The 26674-nt window shown below is 39.5% G+C and overlaps 1 protein-coding gene across 2 annotated transcripts in view; it reads left to right on the top strand.

The window, feature by feature from the left end:
• nrp1a (neuropilin 1a) overlaps positions 1-26674 on the top strand; it is a 70506-nt gene that overhangs the window by 22140 nt on the left and 21692 nt on the right. For both annotated transcript variants that reach the window (XM_086065706.1, XM_086065705.1), the window contains exons 4-8: positions 460-641; positions 10383-10610; positions 13248-13403; positions 15176-15342; positions 26353-26508. In XM_086065706.1, the coding sequence (XP_085921832.1) occupies positions 460-641; positions 10383-10610; positions 13248-13403; positions 15176-15342; positions 26353-26508 (889 nt within the window). The remainder of the gene's footprint in view (positions 1-459; positions 642-10382; positions 10611-13247; positions 13404-15175; positions 15343-26352; positions 26509-26674) is intronic.

Here is a 26674-nt window from a genome sequence, read left to right as displayed (position 1 = left end):
CTATTAAATTAATATTTCTCAGCCAAGAATAATAACAAGCATACCAAGCAACCTTCGATGATCTCTACTTCTGCATACCTTAAACTGTGTGTGTGTGTGTGTGTGTGGGGGGGGGGGGGGTGTTTGCATCATGTCTTCTTTTCCCAGAGTCCTATTTCAAAGCTTATCTGCTTCTAAATCCAGTTCTGACTCAATTAGTTCGCTGTTTCCCCTCTGGTGCTGGAGATCTAAATTCCATCGGCATGTAATTTTTAGCGCGGGTGCGTGTTTAATAGATTTTGCACCTGCTCTTCAGGTTGAGCGCACGTGGAAGGCAGCACATCAGCAGTGTTTGTGTGGGTGTGTCGAAATGATATTATGATAATATAGACACCTTCTCAACCTCAATTGTGTGACGGGAAAAACAGGCTGTTCTGTATGTAGCTCATAATGACGGCGATCCTCTTGTCTATCCCGCAGGTATGACTACGTGGAAGTGCGAGACGGCGTGGATGAAAGCGGCCAGTTGGTCGGCAAGTACTGCGGCAAAATCGCCCCCTCTCCCGTCGTCTCCTCCGGAAACCAGCTCTTCATCAAGTTTGTCTCCGACTACGAGACCCACGGAGCTGGATTCTCCATACGATATGAGATCTTCAAGACAGGTTGGCAGAAGCAGCTAGCGTAGCATAGCGTAGCATAGCATAGCATAGCGTCCCTATTGCGCATTTTGATTATTTGACCTAAAATTTTAAAGACCCAGTGTGTAGCCCTTAGCACCATCTAGTGGTCAAAGAATAGCACACAGGAGCACACATGCAAGCCTACCACCAATTCTTATTTTGCGTGAGCAAACGAGCATCTCGGTGAGCAACAGCGACTTGGCAGCCATTGTGAAGCCGGAACCGACCGAGTTAGCCGGAATTAGCCAGAGCAGCTAACAAGAGCGGCTAGCGGTAGTTAGTCGGAGCCATAGGCTGGAGTGGCTAACAAGAGCGGCTAGCTAGTAAGGAGCTAGTAAAAAAATAATAATAAAGCTTGCGAGAGGAAGCTGCGGTCGACCCAATGGGTCAAACAATCGATGCAAGCCCCACCTGGGCTAGCTACATTCGAAAAGTTGTCCTTTGGGCAGCCGCAGCAGGAAGATGGCGGCGAAACATGGCAGCCTTTTGTAAGGTGAGACTACAGCCATGTAATATAATTAGTGATTATTAGACATATATATATGTATATATATATATTGCATACTATATACTGGAATTCCCAGGACAGGCTTTCATTAATTGCAATTTAAAAGAATAAAAATAAATAAAAAATAAGTAGTGTTAAAAGAACTTTAAATTAACACACACATTTTTACACCCCTACTTAAAAATATTTATTTATAGGATCTCTTTCTAATTTCATGCCTAGTTTGTGAGGCAGCAAAGCATCAAAATGACATGTTTGCAATATGGCAAGCAATATGCTGCTTTTCAACCAGTGTTTCACAGACCCATATGTTCCACGATTGCTGTGCTATTTATCTGATGTGAAATATCGCAGATGGCGAAAGGCATTATTTGATTTGTCTGAACTTGATATCGGCAAGAAAGTGTTATTTCTTGTTACTTATTTAAACAGATTTCAGGATATAGCTATCCATTCATCTTCAATAGCACTTCATTTTCATGGTCACGACAGGGGCTGGAGTCTATCTCAATTGCAAAAAGGCGGCCTCCACCCTGCAGTGGTTTCCATTCAATTGCAGGGTGGTTATAAGTGGGAATCGATCCCATGCCAGCTGCTTCAAAGTCAGATGTCACTATTAGGTGATTGTCCCCTATTTTAGGAAGAAAAATACGGTGAATTATAAACATGACATACCCAGATACAACATTGGGAGAATGTCCTCCTGCTCCTCTGTTTTCAAGAGGGAGGAGGGCTTGAAACACATCTGCAAGTGACTACCAGCCAGCCTCCACTTTCATTAATTAACCTTAGCAGAAGTCTATGGGACAGCCCCCGTTGACCTCCAAGACATGATGAACGGTCCGCAAGGTCCCCTTCGTCATTTCAATCTTGACGTTCGTGTGTGTGTGTGTGTGTGTGTAACTGCGTCGCCACCACAGCAACGCAGCTGGCGGAGTGTGGGTCCATTTACAACATCAAAGTGACGCTCCACCCCGCCACATGGAAGCTCATCCGCGCCTTCGCCGCCTGATCCCCGTTGATAGACCAGTTAAATCCACAACATTCTTCCTTTGATTAGCGTGGTATTTTCCAGTCCCATCTATTATCATAGATTTGAATTTGAAATGTGTAAGGGGCCTGGTGGTGATGTAGTAATGTAACTACATAACACATACTTAGAGAGCCGAGGACATACAAGGACTAGTCCATTAATGAGTCTACACGGTGAGCCAGATAAAGAATTTCAGTTGGAATTGTGCTTATAATACTTTTTAATGATAAAGTAAGACCTTCCAAATATCTAAAAATATTGGGCAAATAATATGTATATCATGTTACTACTATGGGCCAGAGTTCTTTTTCTTTCGGTATTTTCATAGACTTTTGGGCTGTTGGGTGCCATTGTGGGATAGAACACAGCCAACTCCCGGCCAATCGAAGCGGCTCCCTCATTGTCATTTAAATAAGGAAAGTGGGGTTCTCTCTCTCTCTCTCTCTCTCTCTCTCTCTCTCTCTCTCTCTCTCTCTCTCTCTTGGTTCTAGGGGTGTGTTTATGAGGATTGTATGTTAATATGTCTGTTGATGTTCGGTGCATAAGTTGTCTTTAAATATTTGAAATCGATAAATAAAGTTAAAAAAAGAAGAAATTAATCATAACAGAATGATACGCAAGTTTTAGCGCCCCTCCCCCCAAAAAATCATGACAGTGGAATCACACACATCTGTCTCGTGTGTGACCCCAATTATTATAGGGATTGTCCTAAATTGTTTTTCTTAATAAGAAAAGATGAATGCATTGAGATGTCCCCAACGTCTTATAAATGCAATTATGCCATCTAGTGGCAGAAAAATGACCAACACAAATCAATATCACACTCCTTTTCTTTTCTTTTTTTACAGTACATATATTTAATATGAACTCAATTATAAGAATTATTATGAAAGCGACTAAAAAATGCAGCCATATTTATATTAGTTTAAAAAAAAAAAAGAAGGAAAAATAGCACCAACTGCTGGATCTGTTGGGTCACTGCCCCCGTATCCAGAGTTCCATGAAGGATCTGTTATTTCTCAGTAGACCAAAACCCTCATTATGCTATGAATAGACTCCATGTTTTGACTACTGCAGTGGAAGGAGCCAAGAATGGGGCCCTGAGATCAATTAAGTGTGTGGTTTCTTTGACGGAGACAGCGAGCCAAGCAGAGCGAGGGATACAAAGCTAGCTGATTAGCGCATCTTATCAACAAGCAGAGTATTAGCCGGGAAAACATTGTGTTGGCAAACACATGTAACGTTAATGATGATGCGCAGATGATCTGATAATGAAGGAATTGCCAACTTGTGCGTGCCAATAAAGTCACATACAAAGGACGCGGGCCGTTTATTACTATGATTAAAGGCTCGCTGATCACTAGATGTCGCGCTCCGGGAAATGGCAGCGCCTTTTGTCGCAGTTTAAACACAGCCAAAGGTCACATACCCTCAAAGCAAAACTATGTAAACACACTTCCTTGAAGATTACGTGCCAAGCTTTACAGAACTGAGCGAGTCTACCCCCTTAAACTAAAGACTATGTAAATAAATGTTCACAAATACCTCAAAAATACAAACATTGGTAGCCCTGGCCTTCATCACTGGGAGGCTGGCAAGGGTCTAATTGGACGAAAGCAGGTTGCTCTGTGGTCGGTTCCTCATCTGTCTCTCAGCCACTCCGATTCCATCCAACCATCTTAATTAGCATGGGCTATTTAGTTTATAGCCTGCAAATTGGCAGCCACACTCCACTGGAAACAGAGAGGAAGTGCCACATGGTGGAGGAAGTTAAATAATCTTAGACTTGCAAACAAAAATTAAAGTGAGGAGATTGGATTGTATTTCCTGATGGAATCAGCAGTAGGTAGTAGGTAATAGACTTGCAATAAATTAAGAGGATGGATAAAAGCTGCTTACAAATCTTTAGTATGTTGATATATACCATATTATTATTTCCACTAATGGTTATATATATATACATATATATATATATATATATATATATATATATATATATATATATATATATATATATATATATATAGAGAGAGAGAGAGAGAGAGAGAGAGAGAGAGAGAGAATATAGGCCAATTATCTGTCATTGTTTTCTTTTTGGGAATTCTATATAGGCCTGTGCAATAAGTAAAAAAACGCAAGTGTGGTTTTGATTATTACACTCCATCAGAGGTTGCAAATCCAGGTCCAGAATGTAAAATTCCTGCCACAGTTTGGCTTTAGCCCCAGGTGTTAGCTAGCTAACTATTTAACTCCCTAGCTAGCTCCTATGGTGGTTGTTTACCTTTTAGGGAGCTAGCTAGCTAGCTAGCATCAGGGGCTAAAGCCAAACTGTGGCAGGGTTTTTACCTTCTGGACCTGGATTTGCCACCTCTGCACTCCATGATTACAAAAATTGGCATAATTGCAAGAAAATCATTAATACAAATTTTGTTGTGTCAATTAGCAAGTAAACTTCAATACAATGTTTGTTTATACAAGGAAACTTGCACTTTTTTAATTTTATAATAACTAATTTTGTAAATTTAGTTTGCTCCAACCAAAAGAAACTTGCATAATTATATTGTAGTGTTTCAAAAAAAATTGTGTTTCTTAAATATTTTTTACATTTAAACATTTTCTTGTTTTGTACCATGAAATAAATGATTGAATAATTGTCATTTTAATTATTCCCTAAAATAATTGTGATTAATATACTTTTTATACTCTACTATATATATATATATATATATATATATATATATATATAAAACCGAGCAGTCCTAATTATAAGTGGCAACTACTCAAGAGTTGAGAACTCATACTGGTATCGGTTTGAAAAAAAAAAAGTGGTATTGAAAAGCCCTACCAAAAACCCAAACCAAAACAAAGTTTTCACCATTTAAATGATTTATGTGTAACAAAATCACATTCCTTCTATAGAATGCAAAATCTTTTAGGTCAAATTTCCTTAAATCTGCAAATGTTTCTTAAATCTTAGCATGCTGGCCCGACATGTGTTTTCCTTTAACAGCTTGGCAGTTTGCTTAGAGCCACATCAAGGCTGGCTGCGGGCCCATTCAAGTGGGCGAGGTGGCTTCGATACCGCCATTGTAGACCACTCCACACCCCCCCCCCCTTTTCACCAACCGCATTGAATCTCGAGCTCATCATTTCTATTACTCAGAAGCATGACTACGTCTGCTGGAGGACCGTCTGACATGACTGCTATCTTTGAACAGAAAAATAGCCCTGATTGCAAATGCCCGCTTTATTACCCATTGGCAGTCAAGGTGCTTAGTTTCCACACACCTGTAAAAACACACTCAAGGTGTGCGCATGTGTGTGTCGGGTGGGGCTCAGAAGGGGCAAATAAAGCAAATGTAGCTTTCACGGACCAAGTGCCACAGGTCACATCTGGCACCGAGACATGCTGTCATCATATACACATACAGAGACGCTTGCCTCATGGAAATATATAAATATATAAAAGACTGTTTGAGGGCAGCTAGGAGGATAAATGCCCCTTACCTCTAGCCTCTTCCCCTTTAAGCGCTGTGTCATCCCTTATTTTATTGGACCAGGCGGAAGGAGGGGGGATGACATCGCAGACACAGTAAAGGCACAAAGGCATTGTAAATACTGCGTCAGAGCCGAAATATGTTAATGCTCGTGTGAGTTCATTCTCCCAACTGTGATTTTGTCTTGGTTGGTGGTAGGCTGAAGGGTTCCAGGCGGTCTGGGAATAGGCTAATGATCATCCAGAGTACAGCATAGACTATAAACAGTTTTCATTTACATAGCAGCTCAGAAAAAAAATACCCTCTCCTATCACTGCAGATGCTAAAAACTAGCAACCAAGGAGAGCGAGTGAGGAACTAATGAAAACAAAGTAGAAGAGAAAGAAAAAAGCCCCTTTGACATGGTTTCCACTGTCCGATGATACGCCTTGCCGCTCTGTGTAAACTAAACACAGACGTAAGAATGTGCTGAGGAATGTTACACTCTTTTTCATGGTAATAGCAGTGTGCTCATTGTCTGCTCAAAATGTATTTTTTTTCCCTTGCGGAGCAGTTTTGCAAATCAATGACTTCATTTAAGAAGCAAGTTCATACATTCACTCATTCATTCATTTGTTGACCAAATCGTTTATATATTTTTAGACTTATAGGTTACTCCTGGCCGGCGTATAGCATAGCATAACATAACATAGCATAATCTGCAGTTCTGTTTCGCAGGTAAACTTTGTCTCCGGAATCCAAACTCTTATTAATTTGCCTTATTTTATTGTTCAAAGTTGGATGTTCTCCGCTTTTCCTTGCGACGACAAAAACACTTGGCAAACGTCTGGCAAACGTTTAGCAAATGTTTAGCGCATGTTACTACGTTGAGCGAACCCTGACAAGAAATCAACATTCGCTAATTTTGCAAAGACTCGCAAAAGTTCGCCCCCACAGTGGGATATGGGCAGGTTTTAGTCATCATTTTTTATTGTAGTGGATTCTAAATGTACAGTTTTGTTAGCGGGACTACTACCTTGTTATGGTGCAGTAGCTGTTTTGCTCAATAGGACTAGTAATCAACTCGCTAGCCCCCACAGCTAGCTAACATCAACATTAGGACTTTCGATATTAAACGCGCTAGCCGTGTCAGTCTTCGTCAGGTTAGCTTAGCAATTAGCATGGCTTCTCCATCTTTCCTCGTCATCCCTTTGTGAGACCGATACTTGTCACATGTAGCTTACCGCCATGGAGGTGATGATTATTGACTCAAGAGCGAATCCGCAACATGTTTAGCCACGCTAGTAGCCAGCGAACCGTGTTGCTAGCTAGCTGGTTGTGGTGTAGCACTGAGCTTGATGCATGTTATTTAGTTTTTTTGCTGCTTGTGGGGCAGTTGAGAAATAATCTAATGAATATTTGTAAAGTCCAACAAGGTCTGAAATCAACCACATAGCATTTGACAAGCATATTTTAGCCAATCACTCAGCAAATGAGCCACGTTTGACATTTGTTTACTCCACTCACTAGCACAGACGGCTTAATTCAGCGGGGGAGCTAAAAGAAGCCATTACTGCTGGCAATAAATGTTGTAGCCCCCCCAGTTGGAGGTCGTCACTCAGCATTACGTCTATTCGTATCTCCTGTCATAAAATGTCGTTTGTTTCAAAGCAGTATATGGACTACTGTGGCTAAACTGACTGTTTTGTCTCCGATGTGATGACACATGTGAGTGTGCGTGTTACTCTGTGATGAGCTCTTGTCGGAGTCACTCCTCACAAATTCCCTTTCTGTTACTTATTTTGACCCTGTGGGTAAATTCCGCCAGGATAGATCCAAACGTCTTGGGCGATAAAACAGGCAGACGCTGAGTCAGTTGGGAGCGTGTATTTGGCTGACAACAGGATATACATTTCCTGTGATGCTGCTTGTCATCACGGCTTCGTGAGAACATGCTCTGTGGACTGATGGTGTCGCAGGAAAGAGGGGCTGTGCTATCAAGCAGACAACAGCAAACATCCTGGGTTGGATTCTTGTGCTTTCCTCCTCTTAGGGGAGATTAACTGAATAGCTCACAAAAAATTGAGCCACAACCATTAAAATAGTCATAAGGAGTCTTTTTTTTTTTTTTTCAATGCTGCTCTAGGGTTCGCCCTCTTGTGTCATTTTACTACTGTGATTAATATAAAACGATGGCTGTAAATGGGCTTTTAATAAGCTACAGAAGAAGCGGCCAACCAATGTGATAAATACTAACAGCTCAACTATTATCTCTTTTACAACATGTCTTAAAATGAACATTGTGTGATCATAAGGTTAATAATGCAGGGCTTCTCAATTATTTTCTGTTATGCCCCCTTAGGAAGAAGCGAATATTTTGCACTCCCCTAACTCTCTGCAATGACTAAATAGTATACTATACGGTATATAAAATTGTTATAAGTGCACCTCTGCTGAACACTATCAATGCTATTGATATTGTATTGATTATCTTTTTATGTAGATTTTTGAGAAAGTTGTGTTGTCTGTTTGCAATAAAAATAAAAATAAATTTTAAATACTCTGCTTAACACTGTAACCTTGTTAACATTAAAGAAAAAAATATAGAACAACTTACAACAAATAAAATAAATGTATTAACTTATCTTTTTAGTCTGCCACAGAAAGGATTTGAAGTAGAGGTACATCAATTTGCTTGTAATAAATAAATAAATAAGTGCAACTGCCTACTGATGCGGATGTGCCATCACACTTTATTCCAGTACATCGTGAAAAGAAGAAGGAAAAAAAAAATCTTCCCAGAGGTCAATCGTGCCACAAGTTTTTTTTTAGTTTGCCACCAAAAAGATTTGAAGTTCATCAATTTGCTTGAAATTAAATTAAAACTAAAATACTTAAATACTAATACAGTAATTAAAAATAAATTCATAAATGACAGTACCACTGCCCCCTACTGAAGTGGATGTGAAATTACACTATATTATTGTTAGGCAATAAAAAAAACTCAATAAATAGATAAATAAATAAATAAGAGTGTTCTCCAGGTCAAACGTGCCCTAAATTTTAAACATATTCAAAATTTCCTTGCAACAGCAAAATCCATTCAAATATTTGGCGAACGTATGGCAATCGTTTAGCGAACGTTGCAATTTCGAACGAATAAATCAACATTCGTTAACTTTGCAAATATTTGCAAACGTTCTCCCCCTCAGTGGGATATGGGCAGGTTGTGCGAGTTGAGACATTATCTATTGTAGTGGATTCTACTAAATATACAGGCAGAGATAACGGGTGTGTTTGGAAATATGGTCTGAAGTCCATGCACGACACAGAAAGTGTGCATGTTTGGAATGCGCTCTTCTAGTGACGGACAAATGAAGCTTCATGAAAGCTTCATGAAGCACTTGTGAGTTTTTGACTCCTCTCGGTGGCACTTTTGGTTTAAAGATGAAGTAGAAATGTAAAATTGGTTTGTATTTAAACCAATTGCACCATCTACAGGAGTAAAAAAATATTACGTGCTTCATGAAACTTCATTTTTCCATCTCCTACTGCCCAACACACAACGTCCCCAGTTTGAGTGCCTCGTGCGCGCACCGGCACTCAATTTTTGCAGCGCTCTGAATTTAGAGCGTATTTCCGAACGCGCCCAAATTCATGATAGAGCACGGTGAGAGGGTTACAAATGGAAGTACTCTGTTGAGAGCACACATGGAACATGGTCAACCAGAGTTTTGCATCTTCTCCACAAAAATGTGTCAAATTTATCGAGGTAAAGCAAATCATAGCAGTAACTTGTGACCCAATCATTCTCCTCAAAGTATTCCAATTTCCAAGGCCCAATTATGTGTTAAAGCTTTGAAATGATTGTCACCTACTGTTTTCAAATGGCACACTTTCCCTGCTGCTCTAAATGTCAACTCTCTAAAATGCCCCTCATCGGGGCTTTCAACTTGAATTAAGAGCAAATCGACATGCTTCTCACTTTAATTTCCCCGCAAGTGGACAGGCTGAAGCGGGTATGATGGCCTGAATTTGTGGCCCAGCAAGATGCCTGAGTGGGGAAAAAGCAGTTTACCGCATTTACTTCAGCTACGACAACTGTAGCCTGCTGGTTTTTAGCAGGGGGGGGAAATCCTTGCAATTATGTTTTTGGTCAACCCCTTCTGCACCCATCACGCAGGCTGTCAGACTAGTGGGGAAATGATGTTATCCTGGGCACATTTCTGCCAGTAATAGCTCCAAATAATTGCCCTGGATGACACATGACTGTGTGCTTGTGCGAAGCAGGGTCATTGAAAATCTGCATTTGCGCCTCCGTAGAGAACATCATCGCCTCAAACTTATTCTGTCACTCCTTCAAAAGTTTCCTGTGGCTGTCAGCGCCTTTTTTTATCGAATGTCACTGATTTGTGAATTCTAATCTCTTGCTAAGACTGGGATAATGCAGGAAATGTATTAATGCTCAGCCATTGACAGTAAGCACTTTAAACTGGGACATGAAGCTTTGTCAAATGGTGTGTTTGACTGTGAATATTGATGAGGTTTGAAATAATGTTAGCAAGTTTATTTGCAGTGTGAACCGATGCTGTATAGAAAAAGAAACAACCAACATTTATTTTTGTAGAACATCAAAAATAAAAAATGTCCTTGCTTTTGGTTGTAATTTACAATTAAAGAGTCCTTTCTGTCTGTCTTTCTTGCAGGTCCTGAATGCTCCAGGAACTTCACCTCCAACAATGGTGTCATAAAATCGCCAGGCTTTCCAGAAAAGTACCCCAACAACCTGGACTGTACTTTTATGATATTTGCCCCAAGGATGTCAGAAATTATCTTGGAGTTCGAGAGCTTTGAGCTAGAGGCTGACACAACACCCCCAGCTGGGGTGTTCTGCCGTTATGACCGTCTGGAAATCTGGGATGGCTTTCCTGGAGGTGAGATTTTCTCTTTGCAGCCCTCAAGAGTCAATTCAGTTATATTGTATTGTGGGGCTGGCTGGATGATTAATCGAAATTTCCCAATGTTGTGTAAGTACCCTGAATGCACCATGTTGCTTGCTAGCAAGCGTGTATCGTATGTGATTCTGTCATCCCTAAGCATCTTTTAAACTGTTTAATGACAAACAGTTGAAATTTACTCGAAAAACTAAACACACAACAATAATTACATACATTGTATACTGTATTTAAAACAAAACAAAACATGCTTCATTTTTAAAACATCGCTAGCGCTAATGCTAAAGTCAATGGAGCATTCCATTGACATGCTAATGAAAAACTAGCATCAACTTCGCGAGAGATATTCCTTCAAATGGCATTTCCAGGCAGTTGGCTGCCTGAAACAGCACCCGCTAGCTAACTCTGGCTTGGAAAGCACTACGTACATGAAGCTCGCCCTGCCTACTCATTTTAGTACCGTCATTGCACATTGAAAAGCATTAAGACAAAGAACAAACAAATAAACACATGTTTTGTGATATTGAAAAGTCTCACCTCGGTATGACAGTAAAACACTTGGCTCTTGTCAGGGTGAAGACTGGACGCCACCACCTCAGACTGTCATGTTGTCACATCACTGAAGTGTAACAATACTCAGCAGGAGGTTTTTCTTTTCTCTGCTTTTGCTGTGCATCCTGAGGTGCCTGCAGGATCAGTAGTGCAGGAGAAGGAACCTTGCTAACTTACTGCCACAAACTGGAGTGTGTCAGAAAACAGTGGAAAAACCTCTGATTCCGTCTTCTGATTCGATGATGTGTGAATTAACGAAGAAAGCACATGCTAATTTAGGTTTAATTAAAATCTCCTCATGCTCGGTGAGTCATGCAGATAATCTTGCGGGTGTTTTTTTTTTTTTTTTTTGTCTTCAGCCAGTACCTTAGCATTTTTTAAAGCACACGTACACAAACCATGTGTATGCAGAAGATTGAAGATTAATCTGGGCCGCCACTGTGTGCCCCTAAAAATCCCCGGGGCCTGGCCTTTGCCTTTTTATCCATCAGATAGACAGGGAGCGGCGTGTTGGGATGACAGCCGGCTGCAGGGAGGCTGTACTGACACTCACCACTGATCACAGCATTAGTAATCACAGATAAGCCACAGGTCTGTGCACACCAACGTGGGTGCATTCTTACAAAGGAGCATGGATCATAGCGCACAGAGCAAGGTCATTGCGTTTGCCATCACCTCCCTCTGCTGCTTACATTCCCACCTCTATTCTATTCTTCTCACTTCGCTTAGTGGAACGGGCCCCACATGAGGCTTTATTGCTTTGTCTTTTACAGTTCCTCTTTTGTGTCTCAACTTGTTGCTCAGACGTTGCTGTTTTTTGGCTCTGGTGCTAACAACATTAATAAAAGGGTTGGGTGACCAGATTTTCTAAATTAAAAACCCAATTTTGTTGAAAATCAAATATACAATAAGTTCTCACCAGGAACTATTTATAACAAATGTAATCGCTAGTCAATGTGGTGACTGGTAGTTGTGTTATTGCTTTAGATAATGCTAAATGCTATCTTGGTTGACAGCTCACCAGCGCTAAACAAGACAATGCACTTACCATTGTCCAACCTTTTTTACGCAGTTCTGGCAGCTATTGTGCCGTTCACCTTGTGCCGGTCCCATGTTGCAACATTGGAAATATGACGCCAGAAAATCTCAGCTTGCATTGGGCTTGACCGGCAACTGCAGCATTAGGCTAGTAGAACTACATTTCCCATGGTTTTTAGACACATAAGCAGGAAGTATTTCTGGTTCCAGTATCATGAAAACACGCCTGTTTAGCGATTAGATTTAGTTAGGTTAATGGTATGATTCACTATGACAACTATGTGATGGACATACACACGGCCCAAGCAATTGGTTTGCTGACTGGACTAAAAAACTGCGACGCCGGAACGGGATCTGCGTAATACGGGACAAAACAATGGAGCTGGTGAAATTCGCCTGGACTCTGGACACAAGGCTCAAAACGAGACTGTCCCGGTTAATCTGTGACATCCGGTCACCGGGTTGGGTGATAGGAAAGGTCAAAGGTATTTACAGCCGGCAAACAGTGATAACAGGAACCTAACCTTACTATACTTAATCATAGTGGGCCACAGAATGTTGGAAGTCTTTTCTCCGGGTAGGCTACTGGTGAATTGGGTTTAGTGCTAGGTGTTGTAGATCTCTGTGATGTCACCAACCTTATGTGAGAATAAACCTTCTTCATAGATAATAGCTTTAGCTGATGGAAACCAAGCCTGTTGTCATGACAGAACAGGAAAAGAACTATCAAAATTTAAACTTCTGGTTTTAAAGTCTCTACCACCTGTTGGTAGCAGGAAATACCGTGGACTGGCCTCAGTCAACTGCAGAGAAAAGGAAAAAAATCCAGGACAGGTTAATTTACATTGAAACATTTTGGCAATACAATACGTTTGGCAGGCGTACTGGCCTGAGAATGTCTTCTTGGCAAACCACACTAGGTTTTTGTCACTGGGCTCACTGAAACGATTTTGTTACATGACAAATAAGACAGTCGAGCTCCAGTCCAATCTTTGCCTGAATTTCCCCATTTATTTTCCCCTTTAGTTGGACCGTACATTGGGCGGTACTGTGGGCAGAACACACCAGGAAGAATCATCTCTTACACCGGCATCCTGGCACTTACAATCAACACTGACAGTGCCATCGCCAAGGAGGGTTTTTCTGCCAACTTCACAGTCATCGAAAGGACCGTTCCAGAGGGTGAGTTGGCATAAACACACTATGAAAGGATGTCAGCAAAGAAGAAACACACAGAGCTAAGCATAAATTAGGATTCTCATCGATGCAGTTCCAGAAAAATCAACAGTTCTTATATGATAAACACCAAATTAACAGATTTGTTTTCTTTAGTCCTGGAATGTGTTTTACAAGTCCTAAATTACCACACAACAGGCCTAGACGTGACACAAAATGTGGATTCTCCACTTGGTAGACACACACACACACAAGTCTGGTGTTTTAACATGCGGCATCGCAGTCACTAGGATTGCCCTCGTGACCCCATTGTGCAAAAACGCTCCAACTATACATTTCATTAAGAAAGACAGGGCAGCTAGGAGTCATAAATCTGTCCAGAGGCGAAGACCACCCTTAAAACACACACAAAGTGTGCCTTTGACTAGCACAGGAGATGTCTGACATTCACCAAATCTACTAATCATCTCCAAAGTCTTACCCTGAGGGGAGACACGCAAACTAAAAACATTAGAACGAGTAAGGCATTGTGATGATGTCATTCTTGGCTGATTAGCCCCAAGCTACTTGAGTTTCTTTAATCACAAATCTAAGATCAGATTGAGTTTTTCATATTGACAACATGGTAGAGCATCAGACTTTATTAGCTGATGCGATGGACGAAAACAATCCTGCCTTTCTGTCCCTGCTTGGTAAAAGCAACGGTTGAATGAAAATAGCTGAAAGTCATTGATGAAGGTGATAAGGGGCTGAAAGGCAAGGCCTTTTTTATACTCTTAACTCCTCAGATCACGTTTATCACATTCTAGGCTGTAATCCTGCACTACGTGATGCCTGACAGCTCACCTGATCAGGTTGTGCCAGTGGTTACAAACAAGCAGCTCTTTGTGTTTCTGCCAGTCAGTCGGCTACATGACTGAACGGATGAGATGTCGGTTTGACAAGACCAGACAGAGAACTCCAAGATTATAGTGGAGCGTGTTTTTCTCTCGCCAACACGTATGACCACATATCAATCTGAAGGAAAATGTGAAACTATTGAAACACAAACATGCAGAGCCTAGTAACTGTACAGGTATATAGCCACAGTGACACAAGGAGAGATCCTCTGTTTTGGCTGGCCATTGCAATGGCGCCGCCTGTAGAGGTGTCAGCATGTCTGACCTCCCCGGGGTTAGCTGAGTCGACCGCAACCTGACCCAGCGGAATTTGTAACCACGGAGCCTAGCATGTCTGGAAACGGAGGCCCCATGTCAACACAAAAACAACATAACCCATCGCTTAACCTGGGTGGCGGGTCATTTTGATTGTGATTTACAACCCCGAGATACAGATTGTAAATCCGCTTAAACTCTCCCAAGAGACTAAATTGAAAACGATAATGACATGTTTAAAAAAAGATCCCACAGATGAGGGAAGCAGATCCACTCTGAAGTGGCATTTTAAAGCATTAAAAAGACTTAAACTTAGCCTACTCTGAATATTTTATGGGGACATTTTTACTTCTTAATGCAGAACACTTCCAACCTGAATCCATTAAAACCAAGGGAGAATGAAAACAGAAAGGATTTACTGAAGCATCTCTGATGCGGAGTTATTTTTTGGACCTCAGCACTGAGTGCCTGTTATGTGCCATCCTCCTCCCCAGAGATGAGTTCTGGAACTCGGAGACACTGAAAACATATTGCTCGATCTATTGTGTGGCAACGCAGTGCTTAGTACTCAAATATCTCCCAGTTTCTCCTCTTTTCATCATGTTGTCAACCTTTCTTTCACAGACTTTGACTGCAGTGACCCCTTGGGAATGGAATCGGGTGAGATAACATCTGACCAAATCGTGTCTTCATCCCAGTACAACCCAAGCTGGTCCCCGGAGCGTTCCAGACTCAACTACTATGAGAATGCGTGGACCCCAGCACAGGACTCAAACAAGGAGTGGATACAGGTAACCAAATGTGTCATTACCAGATACGATCAACACTCATCCATCCATTTTCTTTGCAAACCTAGAGAAACAAATAGATTAAAGGACATCTAAATATCATATTTTAATGGCTTTGCCAAACACAGCAATGCTGACCTGCCAGTCGCATTAAATGTCGTTGTTTCCCTTTGTTAAGACCAGACGTTGACATAAGAGTCCTGCTGGACCAGACTTGAGTCCAAAATAATACTTTTTAGCTCTGTAAGCAAACTATGAACTTATAAGTAGACTTATGTAACCAGAGCTAGAAACACTTTTTGCCTCGATAGTGTTTTTTTCCCACACACCCGCCAGTACCTGAACACACAGCGCCTGGTTTCAAACAACCCCATCACAGTCATGATGTAACATGCTAATATTAGGCTAGCATTAGCATTCAAATCCATGACCATTAGGATCATCTTACATTTCAAAACATAAAGGTTATCTCTTAGACAACCATTAGTATGTTAGCATTGGGGACATAGCAACTGCATAGCAAGTACAAAATAAAAGTGGCAAACAAAAGAGCGACTAAAATAGGCACATAGCAACTGACCACATTATAATCACAAAGAACATAGCAACTGCATAAGACTGGACACATTTAGAGTGGTTACTATATGCACATAGAAACTGACCCTCATTATCGCGTTATCGTCCTAAGGAACATAGTAACTGCATAAGACTAGACAAACAAAGAGTGGCTAATGCGGTTAAAACATCATCGTCGTCATCACATTATCATCATAAGGGACATAGTAACTGCAAAAGCATAATAACTGTGAAAGCGTAATACACCAACTTCATCACACAATGGCACCATGACCCAATCCAAAACACAATCATAACACTTAAGGTGTAGTATACAGGTTATAGGCTATAGATTTTCATACTTTGCATACAGCTTTAATGCTTGTTTTATGTGCAACAAGATGAGTTTGAAAAAGAAAAAGAAAGTCTTATCATGTCTCTCTGCCCTGCCTATTAATTCTGCCATTCCAGTAGCATGTAAGAGGTTGTTTGGAATTGGAGAGAGCAGCACTCCTGTACACACATTTTGGCAGCCTTCCCAGTCACACAGCTTCTTCTCCCTTTATTTTATTTTATTTTATTATATGGATTGTTGTCCGGCGGCTTATCGACATTACTCAACAATCATTATTCACATAGGAGCAATATATAAAGAAAAAGATGATCATGGAAGTAAATCACGTAACTCAAGCCACAGCTCAAGCACCTTCAGTGATTGAGCCAGTGAACTACCTAGATGCAAATGGGGCGTGTTTGATTTATTATCAGATGTCCCTTCAGGCCTGGTAATTTCCCAGACTGTTTTTCTTTTTCTTTCGTTTTTTTTTCAACTCTCTCTGCTTCATTGCCGAAAAGTTTGGCCCCAGAGTATTCCTGAGGGGATGAATAATAGAGCCAACCGCAAGCCAAATATTTACTTGCGGAAAGTCATAAGCAAGCTTTTCCTTTATTATTGCAGTGAAAATATTGTCTTGGGATCCCATGGTGCTCTAATTTAATCAGTGAGAGAGTGTGTATGTGTGCCGGTTGGTGTGTGTTCTCCCATACATACCTCGCTTTTTTCTTTTTCTTTTGTGATTTCGGATTTGTGGGTGACTGAGCAAGTCTGGAAGGGGCCCACGTTCTCTTGTGGACGAACACAGCGTGAATCTGAGTGGATCAGGAAGCAAACATAACTTGTTGCATTTTTCCCACACATGATATCTTTGAAAAAGACATGTTATTTTTTCCTCAGATTTATAGTCATCAGTCCCCTTATCGGGTATACTTTCTGAAAGGCTCAATAACTAATCAGTCAATTAGACGGCAGGACGCCATTTAAGCATTTAGCTATAGTAGACATAGTCAAGGAAATGACTAAGACTCTGTTGTTCACCTAGTGGGATTTCCACATTTAGGGTCTGCACAGAATTATTTGTAAAAGAGAGACTATCAAGGTTGATTTAAAATGCCAATCTAGCCACCTAAGGACAAGAAAATTGAGTTTCCAATGTTAAAAGGCCAACAAAAAAAATTGATTACAGTATACTAATTTGGAAATATAATCTCTGGTTTTACAGAAAGTCCACAGAAATTAAAAAATATCAAAGTGTAGTGTAGTAGTGGTGTAATGTCATTTTCTTTAGGCCTCTTATTCCCAATTAAAACACCATAAACTAATGTACTTACTATGTTATTAGTATTAATGCACATGAAGTATTAAGACAGTTCTAATGGCAAGAACAGATCAAACCCAGGGTTGATAGTCAAGTCCATTTATATCGAATTTAAGTCAAGTTTGAGTCACAAAGGTCCGAGTTTAAGTCAAGTCTGAGTCTACAAAGGTCAGAGTCCAAGTTCAAATCCAGATGAGATCAAGACTAAAATTTACATAAGATTTTCACAACCACAAAATTTGTGAAAATGCTTACTGGGTGGCCATGTCAATGTTGGACTATCTGAAAAACTTTATTTCAAGTTTCTTTTGAAGGAAGATGTTCAATTTCAGGAATAAAGACATAGTTTACAGAAGAGGATTAGGGCCAGTGAAGAGGGGGAAAAAAGGTTGGCAGGATTCTGACTATTCTCAGCATTCAGTGAGAATTCTCACTTTATTCTTAGAATTCTGACTTGAAAGTGAGAATTCTGACTGTAATCTCAGAATTCTGACTTCTGACTTTATTCCACAATTCATAGCTCTACGCCAGAGTCAGAATTCTCACTTTAAAGTCAGAATTCTGAGATTAAAGTCAGAATTCTCACTTTCAAGTCAGAATTTTGATATTAAAGTAATAAAGTGAGAATTCTGAGATTAATGTCAGAATTGTCAGAATTCTGAGATTAATGTCAGAATTGTCAGAATTCTGAGATTAAAGTCAGAATTCTGAGAATAAAGTGAACCCTGCCAACCCTTTTTTTCTCCCTCTTCACTAGCCCTAATCCTCTTCCGTAATGGTTGGACTTGGTCGAGTCAATAAAAAATATTTTGCTATCCAATGGCCGAGTCTCAAACAACAACAAAATGTGTTGAATGCAGACTCGAGACAGAATTTTTGGCTCTGGTCACTAAGGATGACAGCAGCTTCTTGAGCACTCTATCCCAACGCGTCTCTTTCCCAGCGGAAAGACCCCCACAATGATTTGTTGTCACTCTAGACTCCCCTTCTTATCCAGTATTGATCGTATCGAAAATTTGATTTGGCAGGAAAATGTGGATTTTAAAATGGATCCACTCTAACGGGCTTGCTCGGTTGACCGATACTAATCAGATCAGAACCCTTCTAATGTCAAAGCGAACTAAAGAGCCAAGTCTGTGGTTGCCATGTAATTTATGCCATCTGAGGAGTGTGTAGCACTCGTGTCGAGCACTTTGAGCACGAGCCCAATTATCACAAGTGGTATTAAAAGAGTTGAATTTGTCATTGCGCTTTCATTAAGTCGGTCTGCGGCGGCGCAACAAGCTCCGGTCCCCTCGCGGCACGTACAAATCATCTCCGTGCACCATGCGATGCATCACATTCATTCATTATTTATTTCATTATCATTCACTGGCTGCGGTTTGTGGAAAACAGTTTTATAATTCATGACAGGTGACCTTTTGGTTTCTGGCCATTTTCCTATGCTCTGCTTTTGGTGTACACAGACAGGCAGATGTCCTTCGAGTTTGGTTGTGAGTAAAGATGGAGGAGATAATCCTTGAAATAAGCTTTTTTTGGTTTTTATTTAATTTTTTTTCATTTGTTTGAACTCACTTCACTTGTCAACCCACTTTTTATTCCTCATGAAAATTCAAGTCTGCAGAGGAGCATGAAGGTGGGAGATTTGTGCATATCATCCTCCTGTATGAGCCACTGTGTTCTTTGAAGCCTAAGAGGATGAACAGCAGGAGTCTCTGCAGCAGGTTGAAATGAAAATGAATTAGCCCGCACCCCAGACTCCCCGGCTTAGGGCCTGATCATCGGCTTTATGAAGTCAGGCTAGCGCCAGAAGGAAAACTTGATTAACACTTAGCATTGTCAAGAAAACACCTGCATTTGCACATTGTGGATCAGCGCACGGTGGCACGGGAACTAAGAGTTCCTCGGGGGACCATAATGGGGGGAATTACTAAGGAGCTGGAAGCATATTAGAGAGAAAGGATCTGATGGCCTCAAAGAGTCACTGGAGTGTCTGAATGATTCAATGAAAGCCGGACCAGGTCACTGTCAGGCAGCTGCCATTGATTGCACGCGCACACAATATGAATAATTAACACTGTCTTGGAGAAAGCCCAACTGTCGATACTTAAAAGCCTTTTTATTGAACAACTCACAATGGCAACATTATATACGCCGGCATGTGTGCCATACATTAAGTTAGCTTTTTATGCTTTATGAGTCACATCTATAATTCATAACAGTTCCAGCTATTGACTGCAATGTTTATTCTAGTATGCTTTAGCTCAGTGGTGTCAAACGTACGGCCCGCGGGCCGGATCAGGTCCGCAAAGGGGTTTAATCCGGCCCGCGGGCCAGATCAGGTCCGCAAAGGGGTTTAATCCGGCCCGCGAGATGATTTTGTAAAGTAAAAAAAAAAAAAAAAAAAGTAGACAAACCAATTAATCAGATGGCCACAATCACAACATATAAATTCATAATTTCACAAGCAATCCTCAGATGAACAATACAACTTGTACATGGAATTGCCCTGGATGTCATTATTTTACACACCACCTAAAGTTACGGTTTGTTAAAAAAATAAAATAAAATCATAGACTGACATAAGCGTGTTAAATACAACACAAATTACATTATTGGCAACATAAATTTATAACTTCATTAACTGTGCCACACAATGCATTCTGGGAACAATATATATGCAAAACGGGTAGCCACAACACAGCCGGATCTCATACAGGCAAAGTGTTGCTGTGTTCCATTTGCATTCGTGTTATTTTTTGGAACAATATAATTACAGTTGAGCCCCCTCATGTAGGGCTAACACACAAATAGCGAAAGCGTAGAAAATCCCACTTTAGTGGAGATGCTGAAAACTTGGATTCTAAATGTAACCATTAGAGATATGATATAATTAAAAGAAAGAGTATGCATTTGGCCCATGCAGGAATTAGTGTCATGATCTCTAAATGGTCAGTTGAATTGTATGAGACAGACTCATCAAGCAGCTGCCAGACGTGACATATACCTCCAGGTTTCTTTCCTTTCCTGTCCAAAGACCATGTCATTGTTTCATAATCATGACTCAGAGCTGTAGTCATTCACAGCTGTGTCATGGATGGCAAAAACAATGGAGCCCTAACAATGATTCAACATGACAGGGGTTATTAGGTCCATTGGGTCAACCTGTACAATGTAATGAGATCTGGAGTGGAGTCATAAAATATTAATACATTTACAAAGTAAAGAATGCTCATTTAACCATTTTTATTATTGTTGTTTTTCCCGTATTGCGCAACATAAGTGTAAAATATTCCCAAAAATGTCCTTATAATGGGAAAAGTATTGAAGCAGCTATTAAAATTAAATTTTACAGACATCCCTAATTAATTAAGTGAAAAATGTGACAAATTTGTGTTTAATATTACTTGTTATGAGACTAATGCGTCCCCCTGTGAGGAAAGAGTATCAGTGCAATGAATAGAAGACATACATAATTAAATGGTCCCAAAGAGGTGCCATGTCTAAAAATAAACCATAAGAGCATCAGGTGAATATTGTAATAGATGGAATGGTGTGAAGGTGGCTCGTGGGTCCTGCAGTCCTTGAGTAATATTTAAGAGGATTTAATTACAACGTCTGGTAATGGAGCTTGAGGATACATGAGGCAAAACACGTGCTGCTTGCATGTTAGTTTGCCCCCAAAACATATTTTTCTTATTATCACAAAAATGATTCTTATTATTTTGATAAAGCCATTATAACGCTTTGCATCCAGTGGAAGGTCGGACCTTTGATGAGTATATTTGATCCCTCAGGTTCCATAAAACATTTCCAGAAGTTATGTTCTGTTTATGTCCACCAGCTGGTCTTCGCTGACTTTGAAGCTCGCTTTCCGATTTCTCATGTTGTGGTTTTTCGGTGAGGACTAAATCTCACTTACTCACCCAGCATTCCTATCACGAACATGTTCCCCAACATCGAAGAGGAGACTTTAAAAAAAAAGAAAGTATTTGACAACTTTTTTTTCAGAGCTCACACTGCTGCCTTCTTGGCAGCTCAATTATAAGCCAATCAAGCATAGAGAGATATATTGTCAGAGAATTGTGTTGACTTTTTTTGAGAACACCCATTTTACCAGGTTTTCATACTGCATTCACGCAACAGTGACTTAGCGCAAAATGCATATCATGTAGCTTGAGTAATGGCTAGACTCTTCGCCCCTGCAGCTGCCAGGACTGTTGAAATATAATTTTATAATTATTGCTTGAAACACACCCAAAAAAACATCATCCAAATACGTGATCTGGATTTAAGTACCTTGATCTACTTGCATGTCATTGCAAGCCTAAACACAGCACAGTTTTCTTCCTCCCTCTCTATTTACAATACACTGTAAAAATATATATATATATATATATTTACTTGAAAAAAAACTAGAGTTTTGAGTGCAAGTTTATAAAAAAAAAAACACACAAAAAAAACAGCCACTCTACCACCTGAGCTATCTTCTGTATGTTAGTATATTGCTGGAGTCAGGTGGAATCCTCGAACCTCCAAGAGCCCAGTTTTAGTCTCATTTTGGACACACAAGCTATGCTTTATAGCGGCAAACAGCAAACGTGGCATGGCTCAGGTGGTAGTATGTCTGAAGGTCATGACTTCGTTCCTCTATGCTTACATAGCTTTTCTTTTTTTCTTTTTTAATAATCTAGTAAAATATACTAAAAATTCTCCTTGTAAAATTTACTTTAAAACTTTATTAGTTTTTTTTCAAGTAAATATTACTTTTTTTACAATGCAACCTGACTTAAAAGTTGGATTCCTTTTTTTTCTTTCTTTTTTTCTTGAGAGAGCTCAGTATTGTTCATTCGTCAATTTTACAGATTCGACATGTCATCATCATTGCTCTCCTTTTTTATTTTATTTTTTATTTTTCATTTTGCATGTGCGTGAGTATGTGTGTTTATGTGTGCGTGCGTGTGAGTGTGTACTCATTAGTTCACCTAAAACCTATTAAAAATCCCATACCGTTCACCTAAACCCAATACTTCAGAATCCAGCTAGAGTCGTGAGGTTGTCAGGAGACCCGAGGAAAGATCAAAGAAAAGAAAGGAAAGTGAAATCCAGCACCGACCAGATATCACCTACTACCCACCGGGTTACCAACCAGAGTCTTTCACCAACCATCTAAATTCCAACAAATTAGGGAGACCTCAAGAGACCAAAGGAAAAGTTTGCTTCCAATCTTAATTATTACTAAGGAGTGTTGAGGCCACACAGAAAGAACACAAGTTAAATTGTTGAAGCTGCAGTGAATTCCAAAAATTCCCCATAAGTGCTTGATTAGAGTCGCTTTTGAAACTCACAAGCATGATTCAGCCTTTCAAGGCCAGAAGCTGCAACACATTTCTGAATGTTCATTATTAGTTTATGTATCAAAATCAGTTCATGCTGTCCACAGGTAACTGCTGACAGAACTTTCACTCATTGTTATTTTGGCCTGTTTGTTGTTACTGTTGCCTCTGGGCTGTGGAATGCAAGCACCCACGCAGGCAGTCTTCTCCTGACCCATGTAACCTTGGTCTGTTAGCGCAACCGCTACCTTGTTGTTCTTCCGCTAAGCAGCCATTAATAAATCATACATTGCCCATTATCCTGGCCCCTTCTGTCTGCCAGTCCATAAGAAAGTGAGTGATCCACTGTAGACCTCAGTCACTGTGTTTACTTTTCACATCTTCTGAGAAAGCCAAAATAAAAAAAACTAAAGTGAAATAAAACGGATATAAAAAATATATAATTCAAAAATTAAATACAAAAAAAATTCTATAAATGGAAAAATAATAAAATAAATAAATGAATAAATAAATTAATTAATTAATAAATGAAAAACTAAACAAAAAAACAATATATATATATATATATAGAAAAAAAGGTTTTAGGTATATCACCTATTGATGCTAAAGAACATGGGCGAGAGACATGATCCCTGTGGCACTCTGTCAGTGGTCTTCACCACAAATGTTTGATCTGCTCGCATGTTGGTGGTTCCTGAGGTGGTGGAGATGGCTATTAGATGGCTAATTCAAAATTTACAAAAAAAAAGGAAATAAAAACAACAAATAAATAAATGTGGAAATAAACACAAAAAAATAAATATATTAATAGAGTTAAGGTTTTAGGTATATCACTGTTTGATGCTAAAGAACATGGGCCAGAGACATGATCCCTGTGGCACTCCGTCACTGGTCTTCAGCACAAATGTTTGATCTGCTCGCATGTTGGTGAGAAAATGTTGCCTACCAACAAGCAACAAGTGTGTGACAGATGTCATATTCATATTAGATATATTAGATATATGACTACACCATGTTTAAGTGCCATTGTGCTTGTTATTGGACTTTGCTTTCATTTTAGTGCAGCCTGTTTTTAATACGTACAACAGCAACTTTCAAACCAATCCCAAATGAAGGGTTCCATTTTGGTCATGCGTTCCGACACACACACATGCAAACACCGAAATGTACATTCATAGTTGTATTTAAGACTCAAAGGAGACTCTCTCATCACGATGTGGAAACCGGTTGCACCATGCCCAAACGCACTGTTTTAGTAGCATCTGAATGCAATTACTCCTCATTAATGTCTGCTCAGCCTATCAGAGTAGAGTTGGAGCCTTTTAAACAAGTTTCTTTATACAGCATCTATTTAAAAACCTTTCAGTTTCCACTTAGTTGTGGGTTAAGGGCTTGTGCCCTGAGATTAGTCTCCAATGCATTCATGGGGTAGTGGATTAGCTCTTACTGATTACTTAATGATTGTGTATCCAAAAAGGCACAATTGTAGAGTTTTACCATAAGCCTCAAGTATCGCTCATTGCAAGCAATGTAAGCATCGGCAAGAAGCTAAAATTAAAAAAAATTAAAAAAAATCCACGGATGTCCTTGCCGCATAAACAGACGCCGACTGACTTCCATAAGGTTTTGTGTGGTCTTCCTTTCCTGAAAGTCATGGTCATGGTTGTGATCATGCCTGATGGTTGGCAGGCACACACTGTAATTCTTTTTAAGGTCTGAAGCAAGCCGATGACTAACTTTGCTGAGCATCACATCTCAAATGTATACATGTGACAAATATATAAAGAACAGACATCCACCCGCACTTTCTCCGGCAAGTAGTCCCACCTTAAAAATATCAAATATGGGTTACAGTTTATGATTACTTCATAAAGTGCCCTAAAAGGCACTATATTTGATATTCAATCTCTTTTCCTCGCTTTCTTATTGTTGAATTTGGATTTGATCTGATTGTATAACTCTCTTCCTGTAAAGATTACGTTTTTATCCAATAAGCTTCTGTCATACACGTCAGGAAATTAAGTTGTCATCCTGAGTCTTTTTCATTAATTCACAGATATTGTCATTACATGTTATTAAATTCCAGGTAGCACAGATGGCTAGAGATGTTTTTTTCCCCCTAGATATAGAACATGTACATGTGAATCTGTGTTTTGTATCTTTCCTGTTGCAATAGTTATGGTAACTAGATTTTCATAATTAACAACTACAATTTTGCTGAAAATCAAATATACAATAAATTCCCACTAGGAACTATTAATAACAAATTTAATTGCTAGTAAAGCTGGTGACGGGTGGTTGTGTTGTTAATTTAGCTCATGCTAAATGCTATCTCGCCAGTTCCACAGTGCCAAACGAGTCAATGCACTCACCTCACAACTTTGTTTATTTTATTTTTAATTTTTTATATAATTTTTGGGGGGAGCTTTGTTCTTTGTGTTTTTTTTTATTTTCTGTTTTTCTAAAATACATACATTTATATATATATATATATATATATATATATATATATATATATATATATTTTAATATATTTTATTCTGTTGTAAAAAACAAGTATACAAGTATACAGTATTCAAAAAACGCGGGGAAAATATTCAGATCAACAGGAGGAAAAATTACTCAGAAAAACTAAAAACTAAACTAAAACTAAAAAATATTCAGAATTTCTTTTTTTTAAATAGAAGAATAAATATTCCAAAAAACAGTCATTTTAGTCATTTTTTACTGGGGTTTTTTTTTGCAAATAAATTATTCCCATTTTTCAGAATATTTGTTTCTGTTTTTCTGTGTACTTTTTCATCCTTTTTTTCCTGAATATTTTATTCCTTCCAACCGCATTTTTCGGATTTGTTTTTATGACAGAAAAAAATATTCAGTAGCCTTCAGTTAGATTCATTGGTTTATCATATGAATCGCTATGACAACCATATGATTGACATGGATATGCCCCAAACAATTGGCTTACTGACTGGAATAAAAAAATAAAAAAATAAAAAACTGGACAACCATGTGTAAAATTGAGAAAATCATTGAAGCTGGTGAAACGGAATTGGGGACACAAAGGGTTAAATGAGACTGTCCCGTATTGTCTGGTCACCCTAGCAATAATTGAAAAAGTCCAAATAGATTCTTAGCTTATTATAGGGAGGCGTGGCTCAGTGGTAGAGTGGTAGTCCTGCAACCCAGACGTTGAGGGTTCGATCCCATGCCGAAGTATTCTTGAGCAAGATACTTAACCGTCAGTTGTTCCTGATGCTGCGTCGTCATAGGTTAATGAGAAGTCAAATGTAAAGTGCTGTGAGGACCTTGTAAGATGGAAAAGCGCTATATACAATGAAGTACCATTTACTCAACAAAGAGCAATTTCTGTCTGAAATTATAATAAAGGTTAGAAACAACACAAGTTGCTGTTCAGCATTCCCACAATTAAATGATTGTCTGTGTTTGCTCTGATCACTTCTCAGGTGGACCTCGGCTTCTTACGGTTCGTCTCGGCCATCGGTACACAGGGTGCAGTTTCCCAGGAGACGCGCAGGACTTATTTTGTCAAGTCCTACAAAGTGGACGTCAGTTCAAATGGAGAAGACTGGATCACGCTAAAGGAGGGCTCGAAACAAAAGGTAACAAAAATAAATACATGTTTTTTACATGTGCTCAAATAATGTTATTTGTGTCCTGTGCATTTTCCACTTCGCTACAGGACCTCCTCCAGATGTGGACAGTACAATAATAGCATTGAAAAATGAAAGTAGTATTTTTGTGACAGATACCAGCACAACGTTTGGA

The sequence above is a fragment of the Leptonotus elevatus genome, chromosome 21, assembly GCF_054856555.1.
Source record: "Leptonotus elevatus isolate MCC_2025b chromosome 21, RoL_Lele_1.0, whole genome shotgun sequence".
Lineage (NCBI taxonomy): Eukaryota > Metazoa > Chordata > Actinopteri > Syngnathiformes > Syngnathidae > Leptonotus > Leptonotus elevatus.
Note: the sequence above shows the minus strand (reverse complement) of the source record. Positions and strands in the feature narration are given on the sequence as shown.